The sequence below is a fragment of the Acomys russatus genome, chromosome 20 (genome assembly GCF_903995435.1).
Source record: "Acomys russatus chromosome 20, mAcoRus1.1, whole genome shotgun sequence".
Lineage (NCBI taxonomy): Eukaryota > Metazoa > Chordata > Mammalia > Rodentia > Muridae > Acomys > Acomys russatus.
In genome coordinates, this window is record NC_067156.1 from 49658444 (window position 1) to 49675857 (window position 17414).

The 17414-nt window shown below is 43.6% G+C and overlaps 1 protein-coding gene across 3 annotated transcripts in view; it reads right to left on the reverse strand.

Moving 5' to 3' along the window:
• The window catches only part of Piezo2 (piezo type mechanosensitive ion channel component 2), a 360353-nt gene that overhangs the window by 121652 nt on the left and 221287 nt on the right, over window positions 1-17414 (reverse strand). For all 3 annotated transcript variants that reach the window (XM_051163421.1, XM_051163420.1, XM_051163419.1), the window contains exons 5-7: window positions 15061-15223; window positions 2853-3063; window positions 830-1043 (exon numbers count right to left, since the gene is read on the reverse strand). In XM_051163421.1, the coding sequence (XP_051019378.1) occupies window positions 830-1043; window positions 2853-3063; window positions 15061-15223 (588 nt within the window). The remainder of the gene's footprint in view (window positions 1-829; window positions 1044-2852; window positions 3064-15060; window positions 15224-17414) is intronic.

A 17414-nucleotide genomic window follows, 5' to 3' on the forward strand; every position in this document is an offset into this window, starting at 1 on the left:
TGGCAGCATCAACGTATTGCAAGGTCTCCTGGTGTTGGGAGTACCAATACTGGTCTAGTGAGTACCAACACTGGGTACTCTGTAAATGACATTCTCACTTGCAATTGGAGGCATCAGTGAGGCGACGCACCAGATAGCTTCATTCCCACAACACTCAGGGAAAGGTTTCAGGCTATGACACGAATCACACACTTTGTTTGGGGATGATAAACAGTGACCTTCCAATCTTTTCATGCTTTTTCTTTTCATCAGTTGCCACTGACCTGTAGGGAGGAGTTTCCCTTTTGAACTGAGAATGGCCTAGAGTTTCCCCCCAAAATCAAGGTAAGTTCTAAGTTCTTTAATCCCCATTTCCACAATAATGAGTTGGCACAATAGTCATGTTGGTTATATATTTCACTTTCACATGGCAATCAGTTATATATTTCACTTTCTCTACAATCCTGGATTCCTGTATTTGCAGTTTTACGTGGTTCCATAGTCAATTTATTAGTTTTGGATGCTCAGTCTGTTGTTATAGGTCTGGCCTGTGAGAGCTCAGTCTATCTAGATGCTGTACAATGTTTACGTGTCCTCTTTTTGGACCCCATGTCTCTCCTGTCTGCTCCAGACAGCAGCCCCTCCGGTCCCCAAGGCACGTTCATCGCAGAACACCCTCCCTTTCCTTCTAGACTGTGCTCTCAATAAAACTACAGTGCGAGGCTACTTCCCTGCTGTGCCAAAATCTTTACTCAATGCACCAGCTGACAAACTAACAAGGTGCTACAAAGGCTGCAAGGGTTAGCAAAAGGATGGAAGCTTCTTCGGACATGTTGGTGGTTTCCCCTACCTTGCATAGTAGTCATTGGGTGGGACCGCTTCCTGGAAGAACTGAAACTGGTACAGATAAAGACCAATCAGGTGCCCAGCAGTGAAGATTGCCAGCAGGACGCAGAGGCAGCCAAACAGCAATGGGTCAAAAGTTCGGCACCAGGACCACCAGGTGCACAGACCCAGAAATACAAAGAAGTACACGGCTGAGGTCAAAGATGGCAGCATCATGCCTAAGGAGAAAAATGCAACCATGACAAGGGGACAGGACATTTGCTTGACACTCAGTGAGCATCTTAGCTGGAAATGCAGTAAATTTCTTTTATGTACTTCAAATATTGATCAAGACTTAATTGCTATTAATCAGAATCCATCAGTATCATCAGGATCATAAATGCTCTGCCAATTGTTGGGAAAAGTCACACATGAAATGAATAATGTTATAAGCACACTTTAAGACCAGGTGTTGAAGAACTCCTACCCTCAGCATTTGAGCTGAGGAAATACCTCCTTTTCATACCAGTAGAATGAATATGCACTTCAGTGTTTTCCTTTAGTACCCTGCCCCCAAATTACAGGAATATTTGTACATTCATTCCAACTTTTATTCATACCAATTTGTTTTTTCCCCAAAGATTTTTATTAATAAAAATTTCATTGATAATTTCACACTTGTGCATAATGCATACAGATCATTCTCATCCCAACCCTCTCCCACCTCCCTACTGCTCCCCTCTTCCCTACAAATTTCTTTCTCAATTCTTGTATATTACTTTGTTGTTGCCATTGCTGTTTTTGAGACAGGGTTTCTCTGTGTAGCCTTGGCTGTCCTAGACTCGCTTTGTAGACCAGGCTGGCTTTGAAGTCACAGTGATCCAACTGCGTCCTGAGTGCTGGGATTATAGGCATGCTCCATACTTTTAAAAGATTTATTTTACTGTGTGTGAGTGTGTGTGTGTGTGTGTGTGTGTGTGTGTGTGTGTGTGTGTGTGTGTGTGTGTGTGTGTGTGTGTCTGTGTGTGCATGTGTCCTTATATGACTGTAGGTGTCTCAGAAGTCAGAAGAAGGCATTGAAAAACTGTAACTGGAGTTATAGGTGGCTGTGAGCCACCCTGACCTGGTGTGGGTGTTAGGAACCTAACTTGGATCCTCTGGAAGAGCAGCAAGGGCATTAAACCACTGAGCCATCTCTCTAGCCCCTTAGTTTTGTTTTTACAACCCACTGGATTTAACTAGAACTGTTGGCGCTACCATGGTATTGGGCTTCACTTCCAGCTAAGATTTATAAAAACATTATATATGTGGATGCTATTGCTCATTACAATTTTGTTCTACCGGATGAGACAACTCATTTATATGCTGGCTTAAAGCAACTTCGTCTGTAGGTTTGAAGAGACTTCTCATTAAAATATTGGGCTTTATTTGCTGAAAAATTCTACTTCCCTCTTGTTTTTTTTTTTTTTTTTTTTTTTTTTTTCCCCTACTGAAAAGGAACTTATTTTACCTTTGTGACTTCAGTATGAACAAGTCTACTTTAAGGATCTCCCAGCATGGTAGACAGTGGGAAGGAAGGAGGGAAAAGTTGAGATAGCACTAGGTGGCATTATTATGGAATAAGTCAAATGTGGCCAACATTTAAAGGAAATTGTTGTCTCCAGAGGGAGATTGCAACCTAACAGAAAAACTATATAGCCTGGAGAGTTAAACTAAGATTTCAAACACCCCCATGACGTAAAGATAGCGAACAGAACAGAGTTCACAGGCTCTGGGGAAGAGAAACAGCTCTTATTTTATTCTAAGCATATAGAATGAGCTCACTTAGCCTAGGGAAAGATGATGTGATGGATATTAACAGTCTTTTTGAAAGCCTCAACACTAGAAGGGCAACAGGACCAAGGGTGGGGAGGTTTCCCACGTGGCTGGCTTTACATGGGTCGCCGTGTGCTGTGGCTCAGGGATCCATTGTTTTCTTCTTTCCCTTTAATCCCGTCATTCCCTGGGCACATCCTGGCCTGTGACTATCTCAGGGCAAAGCCACTCACCCGAGGAACCCAGCAGGATGGTCACCACGACCTTGCCTGCTGTGGTTATCATGTTGCCAATGAACTCCTTAAGCTTGGAGGCGACGGAGGCGAATCTGCGAAGTATCTTTAATTTTGTGCTTTCCTCCAGCTCGCCTTCCATGCCTTCTTCACCATCTAAGTCCTCTTCATAGATCAGCGCCTCCTCCGAATCCATCTTTTCTGCTCTGGCCTAAAGAAATGCAAAACAGGATGCAGTAGCTAACACTACCCGTGAACCTATGGTTTCCAAGCTGGGGGTCAGTCACTGGGGTCAGCTTCACAAACCAGTACAATGACCAGCTGTCCCCCGACCCCCAGGTCTCTTGGTAGTGAGTCCAAGCCACTTTGACCCACACAGGTAATATCCTCAACCTCAGGGTCCCAGTGTATGCCACGATCCTTACATGTACTCTGTGCCGCGCTCCCTACCTGTGTCCATTCTGTTTCAAGGTAGAAGGAAACTGTTAGGGTCATTACCAGCCTTGGCTGTGGTCTTTCTGGATTGTTTCTTTTTTTTTCATTTCTAGTCTGCTCCACTGCTGGCTAGTTTTACAGAACCATAGAAGCAAACCAGGGCAGAGGAGGGGATGGGGTGATGATCAGAGCGCTGGCATCTTTTCTTCCTTCTTAAGTTTATCTTTCCTGGCTATCACAGGATTCCCTGACTAGGATAGTGATCTTGGGTTGCTTGGACAACAGTGCTGTGGCTTCCTGTCAGACCCTTTCAGAGGATGCTAGGCTGGCTGGACCTGGCAGGGCAGTGCCTTGGTGCATTCTCATTACGGTTGTAGGGAGAAATAGACAGCGGAACAAGCAAACAAAAACAAACAAACAAATCTGCAGGTGCAATTTTTACCTGAGGATGTAAATGGGGTTTTGACTGTTTTTAAAGACCAAGCAAGGATTTTGTTTTCTCATTAGAATCGTTCCTTAAGGGGGGTTGGAGTTTTCTTTCTTTCTTTCTTTTCTTTTTTTTTAAGGAATCATACATAGAAACTATCCCTAAAGACAAAATGGGTCTGTCTGGCCAAGATGAGGGACACTGCATTTGTCCCTAGGCTGACGGGTTGCCTATATTTTGCCAGGAGGATTAGAACATCTGGATATGGGATGAGGAGACTCTCAGCCCAGTCTATACATCTGGGAAGACTGGGGGTAGCATGGCTGTTCTGTTCTTCATGCCACGGGTTCTCTCTGGAGACCCTCGGCTCAGATACTCACAGCACTCATTCATGGGGGGCTGGGTCTTAATAGGCTGAGTTCATTGATGGCCCCAGAAGTGCTGGTGCCAAATTAAGGGCATTCTGAGTGGTTCAGAGGATTCAAAGGCATTCTGTTAGCAAGGAGGGGGCAGACCACTGGGGGCTTGAGTTTACCATTCAGTAAAAAAGGCTAGAGGGTATCTAACCTGGTGCAATAGCACATATGCCTACACATATCCATGAGCATACATGTATATACACACATACGAACATGCACACCTCCAGAACAACTATGCATGCATCCATATGTGCTTATACATACAGGCATATATCTGTGCACAGCCATGTATGTACCCATACAGACATGCACAGACACACACATATATTCACTTATACACATGTGCACACACTATATTAGACTGTATGCTCACATATACACACTATATTAGACCATATACACAGGATTTAATACTGGGCTGACTGAATTCCACACATGTAAACAAGAATCTTTCCATTTCATCATGACGCTTCATAGCCCTCTATACCAATGGGTTCTGCATCTGCAGATTCAACAACCAGATTGGTAACATCTGAGAAAATCGAGTCTGTGTTGACTTTGCAGTCTTTCCTCTTGTCGCTTTCCTTTGAACACCTATCTGTAACACACTGGCATTTGATTGGGAAGATGTGCATAGGTCCTGAGCACACACTATGCCGCTTTGTAAAAGGGGCTTGAACTAAAGTGAATCTGGGTATCTTCAGGGCTCCTGGATCAGACCTATTATGAAAACCAAGAGATAAGTGTATTTATATCTTCCCTGGACAGAAGGAGGAGCTTGCACTTGTTGATTAACATGCTTTATCCACACAAGACCCGGTGTGTCTGAGAGTTATAATGAGAGACTTAGTAATAAGTTAGCATAAGCTAGCAAACCAATGAGTGTCCCATAATAAGGGCTCCTCAGTCAAGTGTGATACAGCTGTGATTGAGGGTGTGTGTGTGTGTGTGTGTGTGTGTGTGTGTGTGTGTGTGTGTGTATGGTAGTTTCAGAGGTCAGATTGACCCTCTCTGAAGAGGTGGCATTTTAGACTAAGATCCAAATGTCACAGGGCCATGTGAAAGTCCCCAGAAAGAGCATCCTAGAAGAGGGAAGAACTTCTCAAAGTCTATGCGGGGGAAGAGAGGGTGACAGGAAGCAAGTGTCCCCAGGCTACAGCTGCTTTCCTTGCCTTTTTATTCTCAGCAGAGGACATTGCGTTCTAATTTGCATAGTGAAGGTCTGCACGCTGGGATTCTCAGCTTCTCTGCAGGCCGCCTGTGACCCCCTCACTCCTTTCTCCTCCTGTGCTCCAATCACTGTGACCCTTCCACTCAGCCCAGTCATTGTCTTTTGGATCTCATGTCAGAGTGTATTCCATCTCATTCAGGTCACAGTTATTAAACTAATTCACCCTGCCAGCTAATCTTAGAAAAATGATTCCCGCCTACCTGTATTTGCCTCTGAAAGTGAAATTCCTGGTAAGATTCAGCTACACTCCATTCCGCCTCTCCACACATAGTTCCTCTTTAATCTGCTCTCACTGCGCTTTGCCCTCTCTCCAGTCTCTCTAACCAAGGAGCTCAACATAGTCTGTGTCAACAGGCTCATTCCAGTGGCTGCCTTGGAATAACCAGATGGAAGCTGGAGGGTGTATGGGATAAACTTGACTTTGAGTTTCTCTTCTTGCATGTGCATCTGCAGATGACTCAGGCAACAGAACTCACTGGTGCGAGGGGAGGGACAGAGAAGAGTAAGAGGCAATCCAGTCCGTTTCATCTCTAATGAGAAGAAGGGACAGCTAGGAAGAAAGCAAGTGTCCCTACCTCAGGGCTCCCTACCTCATTCCAGGCTCATCTCCAAGGCACTAAGCAGGTGGTTAGAGCAAGTCGGAAGGGAAAGTGGGATTTGGGGAGGTCAGCCTGGGGTCATTAGCACCCAGCGGAAGGATTCCCTTGGGGCAATTCAGAAGTGCCTCTTCTTTGGTAGGCTGCCTGCCTATGCCTGCATTTCCACACATCTCAGCATGGTTTGTCGAGGAGCATGCCACATAGGGACCAGCTGCGGAACCAAACTCCACAGGCTCTCTTTGTCTCTTTTTCTTGGGGCATATAATCTCCAGGCTACGGGACCTTTTCCCTGGCCCTGCAGGCCTGGCTCTCGTGCTAGCCTTTACTCCATCACTCTACAAGCAGAATACATGCGTGCAGCTACAAAAAAAAAAAAAAAAAAAAGATGCCACACTACTTACTGATCAAGGAAAAGCAGCTTCATTCCCGACACCAGGCCTCCAGACACCAGGTGAGCAGTTTCCTCACTTCTCACCCCCCGCCCCCCGGCCACACACACACCTCTCATCCCCTTCCAATCACTGGGGGCCAAAAATCTTGCTATACTTGAAGAGGTGAAAACATGGCAGGGACCTCCTGAGTCACAGGAGGAAACACACTCATAACTCTCACAACAGATGACTCACTATTCTGTTTCAGAATGGCTACGATTGCTGATGAAATCACAGTGCGCTCTGCTCACAAGCCTTCGTGGGGTTACACAAACACCTTCTCTTGGTCTCTCTGAGACCGGAAGGGGTTATTGGAAGCTTAAAGGCATGTCAATGCACTTTACGGTCCTGGATATGCTAGATGTTTTTACATCAGCTTTTCCGAGGTCCTCAGTTGTAAATGTGTTTCAAACACACTGAGCAGATAGGAGGTGGGTCTGTGACTATGAGCCCTGTTATCCTATTTAGTCAGGGCCAAACTGCCACTAGTCACCTTGGGTGACATATTAACTGGCAGGCCTTCCCCACTCCTGACCCCCAATCAAGGATTGCTCTGACAACCTATAAACACTAGAGTTTGGCAGAAGCAGGGAATCATGTTCACTAACAAGCAGCCATGCTTGCTGGAGAAATCTGGCACCTTGTAGGAACACGACTTGAATTGGTCTAGAAGCAAACGAGGACCAGTTGGAAACGAAGATTTAATGCCTGTGATTCATAAGCCACTGCCGAGTTCAAACATCAGGTGAAGCTTTAACAGCCTAAACTGTCCAGTAATATCTCTCATAAAATATTGCTGCCTTTATCAAAGTACAAACTCACCTATGCTTTTAAGTCCTTTCCTTTGTCTCTTTAAAGATGTTGATTTTGACAGGAATTTCTGTCCCCTGTGACAAGTGGGCTGGGCTTCCAGGACACTGTGACCAATGGAATATGTCACCTCAGAAAGACCAACCCTGTATGATATGACTTGTTTATGGATTCTAAAAGATGAATTTCAGGGTGGAAAGTGAGGATTGATGTTGCCAGAGGTTGGGCAGATGGGCAGGTGCAGGGAAGTCCCTGGCCAGAGGCTGTGAGGTTTCACCTAGCAAAAAAAAAAAAAAAAAAAAAAAAAAAAAAAAAAAAAAAAAATGTGCTATGGTGATCTGTGGCACATCCTAGTGTTTACAATATTAACTGGTGATTATTTTAAAATAGCTCACAGATTTTTTAAAGACATTGAAAGTTCAATTCTGAACTTCATATGGAAAAACAAAAAAACCCAGAATAGCTAAAACAATCTTGTACAATAAAAGGTGCTCCGGAGGAATCTCCATACCTGATCTGAAACTGTACTATAAAGCAACAGTAATTAAAACAGTATGGTACTGGCACAGCAACAGGCTGGTTGATCAGTGGAATCAAATCAAAGACCCAGATATGAATCCACACACATATGGTCACTTGATTTTTGACAAAGAAGCCAAATCCATTCCATGGAAAAAGGATAGAATCTTCAACAAATGGTGCTGGTCTAACTGGAGGTCTATGTATAAAAGAATGCAACTGGACCCATATTTGTCACCTTGCACAAAACTCAAATCCAAGTGGATTAAAGACCTCAACATAAAACCAGAGACACTAAGTCACTTAGAAGAAAAAGTGGGAAAGAGCCTGGAACATATTGGCACAGGAGACAACTTCCTGAACAGAACACCAACGGCCCAGGCCTTAATGTCAACCATTAATAAATGGGCCCTCATGAGGCTGAGAAGCTTTTGTAAGGCAAGAGACACTGTCAAGAGAACAAAGCGACAGCCTAAAGACTGGGAAAAGATCTTCACCAACCCTACATCCAACAAAGGTCTAATATGCAAAATATATAAAGAACTCAAGAAATTAAACACCACCAAACCAAATAACCCAATTGGGAAATGGGGCTCAGAACTAAACAGAGAATTCTCAACAGAGAAATATCAAATGGCTGAGAAACACTTAAAGAAATGCTCAAGCTCCTTAGTTATCAGGGAAATGCAAATCAAAACAACTCTGAGATTCCATCTTACACCCATCAGAATGGCTAAGATCAAAAATTCAAGCGACACCACATGCTGGCGAGGATGTGGGGAGAGAGGAACACTCTTTCATTGCTGGTGGGAATGCAAACTAGTACAGCCACTTTGGAAATCTATCTGGTGCTAACTCAGAAAAATGGGAATAGAGCTTCCTCAAGACCCAGCTATTCCACTCCTTGGAATATACCCAGAAGATGCTCCAGCACACAACAAGAAAATTTGCTCAACCATGTTAATAGCAGCCTTACTTATAATAGCCAGAACATGGAAACAGCCTAAGTATCCCTCAGTAGAAGAATGGATAAAGAAACTGTGGTACATATACACTATGGAATACTACTCAGCTATTAAAAACAAGGAATTCCCAAAATTTGTGGACAAATGGATTGAACTAGAAATGATCATAATGAGTGAGTTAACCCAGAAGCAGAAAGACTCAAATGGTATATACTCACTTATATCTGCATAATAGCCCAAGGGGCATGTCCCATGAAAGCCTTGACTTACCAGGAAACTGGGACAGAGGGGAGGACATCCTATTGGGACTCTAGATGAGAGAAGCATGGGAGACTAGCAAAGTAGAAGGACCCAGAGGGTCCTAGAAACCTACAAGTAGAACATTATGATAGGCAGAACTGGGCCCAGGGGTCCCGCTCAAACTAAGGCACCAGCCAAGGACAATATAGGCGGTAAACTTTAAACCCCTACCCAGGTCTCGCCAATGGTCAGAACATTCTCCACAGTTGAGTGGAGAGTGGGATACTACTTTCTCACGTACTCTGGTGCCTCACATTTGACCATATCCCCTGGAGGGGGAGACCTGGTGGCACTCAGAGGAAGGACAGCAGGTTACCAAGAAGAGACTTGATACCCTGTGAGCATATACAGGGGGAGGTAATCCTCCTCAGGAACAGCCATAGGGGAGGGGAATAATGGGAAAATGGGAGGGAGGGAAGAATGGGAGGATACAAGGGATGGGATAACCATTGAGATGTAACAAGAATAAATTAATACAAAAAATAAAATAATAGCTCACAGAGGACTTGAAGTATAAGTAGACACAATAATAGATGTATCAATTGTATAATTTGATGATTCTACAACTTATCCACACATTGAAACACCACACTGTACCCTATAAATAACTGCAAATATTCTATGTAAATTACAACCAAAATATAAAAGTGCTACTGGAAAAAAAAAACATTCCTAATTTCAGATATAGATGCAATGTTTCGGGGTGGATGTTTCCGGGCTATAGACACACTTTCCTTAAGAGGTCATCTCATCTCCACACCTGCCTCCTGCAGGTAGCATGTTTCACAGGCTGTCCCCTGCCCCCCACCGCCCGCATGGATTTTGATGAAGACGCAGAACTACTTTTGATAGGACCTGAGTATTCAAGTTCTTTATCCCCAACATCACATACTTCCATCTAAGGGCATAAAACCCAAGACCATCTCGGAAAGATCAGACCAAGAGCTTGCCAGGATGTACCTCAGACTCACTGAGTGAGAAGCCCTGGAAGTTCCTGGCAGAGATGATCAAAGGGGGCCCCACAGCAATTCTAGACCGTCATCTTGGCTCCATATCCTGCCTGCTTAAAGGCCATTGGCAAGGGTGCAAAGCCCTTCTTAAAGATTCTGTTCTCTGGGAGACACATTGAGGAAATGTGTCTCTGGTGCCTCCTCTGATTCTACTGAAGACCTGGACCCCCAAAACTGAGCTTCTGTTGCAGCTGAACCCCTTTCCTGTTCTCTGTGGTGAAAAGTCAGCTTTCAGCAGCATTTCTATGGACGTCCATCAAAGTCAAGTGGAATGAGCCAAGAGGTCTGTGAGGCAAAGGGAACATTTTCCGAAGTGTCACCCTTGTTTATGCATTGTTTACTTTTTAAAGTTAACAATTTATCTTAACAAAATGGGTTCATCTCATAGAAATAGTCCACAGATGGGAGGGGAAAGTGCTCATGACTCATAGCAGAGGACAAATGGTCTTCCTAGCTTTCCCCGTGATGGCCAGGGCAGACTGCCATTCTGTGGTGTCCTATCACGTATGCTATGCCAGTCTAGCTTGACAGCACTTTACACGTAAACCATTTTACCCAGTTGCTGACCTTACTTTAGGAGCATTCTCTCGTCATTTAATAAGATCAATGCCAGCCTCATCCTATCTCACTTGGAGACTGAGTGCAAGTGTTGCTTGAGGCCTCTGAAGAGCTCTGGCGATTTAGTAAAGGCAGGAGCACAACTGAGGTATGAGCAGGGGCCGGTCAGGCAGCAGCGAATCTGTGGGAGTTTACAGACCTTTCTGCTCCTGAGACTCAGTACCCATAGGAACATTTCTGGCACTGTGAGAGAAAGGTTTCCAGGTTAAAGTACCAAGTTAGAGGGCAATGGCCTTCAGGAGTCACCTAGCATCATCTGAAACACTGGAGATGGAGCAAATCAAACTGGCCTCTTATTGATATCTCCTCTATAGGAAATCACTTAACCAGAGCACCATGAAACCAAAGCAGTCTTTAGGTAAGGAGGCAGGTATCCACCCTGCACACCAGGAGAAGCCCTCAGCGTGTCTTTAGTTTTAGGCATTATTACCGACTGCTTCACCTATTTTCTTTCCTGGGGATCTGCCAAGGACGGCTGCGCATGCATACCCTACGGCACTGAGGGATGATGGCAAAAGCAGTTCTTGGAGGGCACAGCAGTCCTTCTTCAAGATTCAACTGTGCTCTAAAATGCAGACCAGGTAAACACGTTTTGGTCTTAGTTATGAAGGTGTCAAAAGGCTGAGCAGGGCTGGGTGTGCTTTGCAACCAACAGATTTCCTTCCTTCTCTATCCGTGCATGCATGCTTGCATACATACATACATACATACATATATACATACATACATACATACATACATACATACATACATACATACATACATATATACATACATACACACACACATACATACACACACACACATACATACATACATACATACATACATACAACATACTACTTATATCTCCCTTTCTGTGCCTGGTCCATCCACCCATCTAGTCATTCCTTGTTCTACTGAGCATCTTGTTACCATGCCCAGTGCTATGTGAGGGATGGAATACAGAAGAGAAGCTTCTATGAGATTCTAAGTAGGTGTGTGTGTGTGTGTGTGTGTGTGAGAGAGAGAGAGAGAGAGAGAGAGAGAGAGAGAGACAGAGAGAGACAGAGAGACAGAGAGAGAGACACAGAGAGAGAGAGACACAGAGACAGAGAGACACAGAGACAGAGAGACACAGAGACAGAGACAGAGAGACAGAGACAGAAACAGAGACAGAGAGACAGGCCAATGGTTCTTAAATACCATCTATCTAGCAGGCTGGCACACTGCAGGAACCCAGTAAAGGATGTAACAGGTGAAAATGACTTTGGGACAGGCTTCCTCACCTTCAGTCCCAGCAGAGAAATCATTCGCGATAGACTGCTTACATGTGCTCAATTGTGCATTGGGGTCAGAGGCCTAAGTATGAGGAGACAAAAGAGTATGCAACCAGTTCTGGCCCATGGCTCGGCCTGGGTGCCTGGCTTCCATAGTATTATGCTGTGGACTTCTCTGTCCAAGCTTCCGTGACAGCATGCCACACTCTGGGGCTCAGAGGACTGGGAGTTTCCCAAATTTCTGAGTGTGACCTTTCAAAGCTGTGAAAAGAGTCTCTTGCTGTTACTACCAGGAGTGACAGCATCGCGTATCCGGGACAGCCGCAGACAGGACATTTCTCTCACAAGTCACCCAGTGTGAGGTTTGCAGGTGCCTGGGCAGCTGCCCAACTTTTTGCCACTCTGAACAGTTCCATGTGGCAAACATCTGCTAGAAAACCCGGGGCCTGGGAAATTTAAAGCCAGTGACTTTGAATTAAATATTGGGTTAGAAATGAGCAAATGCCAAGTGTCTAATTAGGAGGTGCCAGGAGAATGACTGATTTCTCCCATTCTTTGTTTCTTGCTCTGAGGGGAAAAAATAGCATGACCCAAACTTCACAGCCTTCTTGTGAAGGCAGAGATCAGGTGGGCATTCTATGTACCAAACTCTAGTGTCCTGGGAGGCTGAGGAATGACAGGCACTAGAAAGCACGGTGGAAGTGTTGAGCTTACGGATGAACTTACAAAACACATTAGCATTCCTTCCTCCCTTCTTCCTTCCTCCCTGTTGATTTTCTTTTCTTTTTTTGCGACAAGGTCTCATGACACTGAAGCTGGCCTTAGACCCTTCCTGATCTTCCTGTACCCACCTCCCAAGTGCTGGGGTTACAAGTGTGTATAGCCACACATGCCTGGCTGGAATATTCATTTCAAACAGGACAGAGTTGTCACAGGCCTAAGTATGAGAACAGGGTACGAGCAGGGTGGGAGTGTGGTTTTAGAATTAATGCACATGTTTGTGTTAGTCTCTCATCTTCCTCAGAAGCACCTTACCCTTAACTACAACTCTCTTCTGTACTGATTGCTGCCAAGTGTTCCTTGGTCAACAGAAACAACATCTGTTCCTGGCATTCAAACTCATCCATGTTGAGTTATTAGTGGTACAGAGGGATTTTCCCCACTGAGTTGGGTTGACTTAGGACCTTGAATATTAAGTTTCTGTACTTCTCTAATCATAGAACAAACTAAAGCAAGCAGGAACTTATTAATCACCCCCAAATCAGTATACACTATACTATGAGCTACCTGTTTAACACTACAGTTTATGTTACAACAAATACATAATGCATTACTAATACTTTTGGTGGTGATTGAACCCAGGGCCTCAGACATGGTAAGCACATGTCATCTCCTGAGTTATACCCCCAGCTTATAAGCCTCATTTTGTAGAAAAAGAAAAACAATAATCGCCCTTAGCATCACACAGCCACTGTGTGTAGGCCACCACATCTGCCCTCAAAGACCAGTCAGTCTCCAACAATTATCCCTTAGGTTTTAAGTACAGTGAACAAGCCCCAAAACACAGCTTTGTCTTTATAGAGATTTAGGAAAACCCTAAGTGTACAAAATTTCAGTTACTGTGATTACTGTTACAAACTAGACACTTTTTCCTAATAATTAATTAATTAAACACTTTTAAAACTGTAAGCACTCTAATATAACAGTGCAATATAAAAACATACTCTATGAAGGGATGGGATAACAATTTAGATGTAATATGAATAAATTAATAAAATATTAAAAACATACTCTATTAAAATTTCCTATCTTGAAATTATACCATCAACAGAAAGAAAAATATTTCCAAGTTATATCTGATTTTATGATTGTAGACCTGAATGAAAGATTTGTTTAGCAGTCACTCTGCTGTAATTACTTTTATGCTTTGTATCTTTTTTGCCCTAAAATATCAGAATATGGATACACAGCATAGTTGCCTATCTTTAATTCATAAGAGTTTAGGCAGTAATATAAATTTAATTTTTCTATTATAGAATTATATTTCCTCTGAATTGTTTGATTATAACTAAATACTTAGGGCAATTTTCTGCTTATTTGTGATATATAGAAGCCCTTTACCATTACTGAGCATTCTCTTTTTTTGTTGCATGCATGGTTAATGTTCCTAATGTATGCAATTCCTGATGCATGCATGGTTAACGTTCCTAATGTATGCAATTCCTGATGCATGTGTGGTTAACGTTCCTAACATACAAAATTCCAGTTAAGTTATGTTTTCCAGATTTAGCTTCTTTCCAGTGCTTATGAGTAAATCATCTGGTAGATACCATGTGTTAAATGTCCAAACCAAGTGTTTCTGGGTAGCTTTTTTTCTTCAAAGTTTTATCTTTCTACCTAAAAATGTCAATTGCTTTTTAAACTGGTGCCACTTTAACTCCCAGAACAATGTTCAGTCCTTAGGACATGGCCACGCTTTGGTGTGTGTCAAGAGGGAATGTGGCATGTCCCCACCCCTAGACATAACTACAAACATGCTCATCACTCAGCATGTGCTTCTGAAACTTCTTCATTCATTATATATTTTAGAATTCTCGTCTATGTTTCCAAATGAAATCTTTCCCTTAGTGGAGCATCTTAAAATGGCCTGACCCAAATATTCTGAGCTAACACAAAAACTAAGAGGGTGAGGTGCACAGTCACCCAGCTATACATCAGGATGAAATTGCACAGGCTGGAAAGTTGAGCGGGTACTTAAGATCATTTTTCTTCAAAAGTTACCGTGCACTACTTCTCAAAATATCCTGCAATAGCTCAGATCTGCAGAGTAAGTGGGTTGTAATGCTGTGGATGACTTTCCAGGCTTGGCCACCTGACATAACACTAGGGCACAGTGAGGCCAGGTGATCATCTGAGGTGAAGAAAGCACAAACAGGCTGTTCCTAATCCCACTGTGAGACCCTCAGGAAAGACGGGCCTGTCAAGCCTGTCACTGTGTCCTCATCACCAAGGTGTGGACATGAGTGTCTGCCCAGTAGCAGCACCCAGACTGCTCTGCATAGCAACAATGCTCCCTTGTGCCTCATGCACAGGGAGCCACACAGCGCTCTGCTTACTGACTCTATTCAGTCTCAGAGGGAAGGCCTTGAGAACTGAAAAAGAAAGACGCAGGTGGTCACACTTACCAGTTCTTCATTTTCACAATCATAATTAAATTGAGTTACTTCTTCCATGTCTGGTTTCTTCACAATGTTTCTGCAGACCAGCCAGATGGTCAGACTTGCAATGAACATCCCAATATCAGGCACAAACACCCTGATGCCATTGCCAGCATCAGCTCCCTTCAAGCTGCGGAGGGAAGAAGATGGGAAGACATCTCTATGGTCAAACATTCTATTGCATACTTCAGTCTTCTTAGTGACTTAAAACCAAAGATGTTCCTTTCTGCCTTGTGGTGAAAGCTCTGCACTGACTTTAGTGTAGACCCAAGTCTACTGAGATGTAGGCAGATTCTGATGCTTCCCACGGGTTTTAGAGCTACAGAGAATGGTGGAGCATTGGCGGTGCAATCTGGGTACTTAGACAAAAAAACATGCAGAACCCAAGTGGACCACTCCAAGCCACTAATAAATCACACTGATGTTACACATGCCTTTGTTCATCATCTGGATAAAGACAACTAAAACCAACATGGAGTAACAGTTAGAAGACAGTGTAACGTAAAAAAAATATGTCAAAGCCAGAGGGAAAACAGAACAAAAAAATCACTCCAAGAATCTTCCAGTCCCAAATCATATGATCATTTTTTGTGCTTACCCAGTTTTTGCCTTCCACATTGCTCCAAGAAAAGTCAACCTAATATGTTTATTTATTTATTTTTTTAATCTTAGAGAAGTGATGTTTAACTGAGAAGGGGAACATCTGGGTTCATGCCCAAGCCTGACAACACACAGCTGCTTTGCACGTTCCCACAATCCCCCACTCTTGCTCTTTGCAAAAACATTGCACCACTTGCCATCCTTACAGCATCTCAGTGAAATGAGATATGAGGTCATAACAAGAAAAATAAAGATGGGCGTATGTGTATTAAATATTGTGGGGGGATTATTTTAGAAAATATAAAACTAAAACTCCTTTGCACGGAAGCCTTGTATTTTGAGACAGCAACGTTAACTGGTATTTAATAATCTTCATGCCTTTATGACGTGTGTGGCTGTAACTGAGATGCTGAGACAAATAGGGTATAGTTATGAGGAGAAGGGGCTTCAGCTGGATGAGGAGAAAGAGTCTGTCTGGGATGGCATATGCAAGGGCAGTGAACACAGACAGGACTAGAAGGTGACATAGTCAGTTGCTATCTTAGCTGGCTAGCACACACCTGAGCTGAAATGTGTCTGGCAACTCCCACACTGTTGTGTGAAACAACTAAGGTCAACAGCCACTGGCAGACTGGTCACACTATCTGACACATGCAAGAGGCCAGGCCAGCCTGTCCAGTGTAACAAGTGATAAGTGCAACGTATTTTCATCAGTATTCGGGCATGTTACTAGGAGCACCTCGTACTGTGCTCTGCTCTTCAAAATATCAAGGAAGAGTCAGTTGGGAGAACTAATGAAAGCACTGTGGATGTGAGGAGTCAGTGAGTTGGAGGCGGAGAAGCCAAGACACTGTGTCAAAGGAGCAACTGTGATGCTCAGCGGATTCATTAAAAGTGGAACTTTAAAGGCAGATTAGGTTTTTGAAGACATGTTTGCCAGAGACAAAAACTTGGTCAGAAGCATGAGGCAAAAGGTGAAGTGATGGACCACACATTACACGGGGATGTGTAACTCAGACACTCATCCCTTGACAAACACAGGCGATTGCCTCGCGATCCATGGATGTTTGTGGATACTCAAATCCTTGGGTGTTCAGGCTCATGTGTAAAATTGTGTGGTATTTGCATATAATCCACATACACAATCTCTCTTAGAGTTTATCATCTCCAGGTAACTTACATCACCCAGTGCAATGCTAATGATAGAAACAGTTGCACTGTTTTATTTAGGAAATAACAACTAGACAAAAAGGTTGGTAAATTCAAGATTATTAATAATAATCTACCACTTACTGAGTACTTCCTTCATGCTAAGAGCTCTGCACATTTTACTCATTATAATCAACAGCACAGAGAGTTTTTCTTCCTGCCTTTTACGTGTGAAAAATGAAGGCAGAAGAGGACTCTCAAAAGTTACACAGATGTAGAGTGCGGTTGTACTTCCTTCCCTTTAAGTTCCCATATGTGACCTCATAGACTGCCCTTTCTCTGTGGGTCCCGGGCCTTCTCTCCTGCTCTTTATGCTGTGGGTATGTTTGCTCTTTTCACTCAGGGGGAAGCCAGATCTGGCTGTCAGGCTCTGCCTCTATTGTACAGTTGACCCAATCTTGTAGCCTTCCACTGTTAGGTTTCAGAAATCTTCAGGATGAGGAAGTAGGGTGGCCTGTTTTTCGCTCCCTTCCAGTTCCATCATTTCTAAGACTGACTCTTTTGAGTTATCT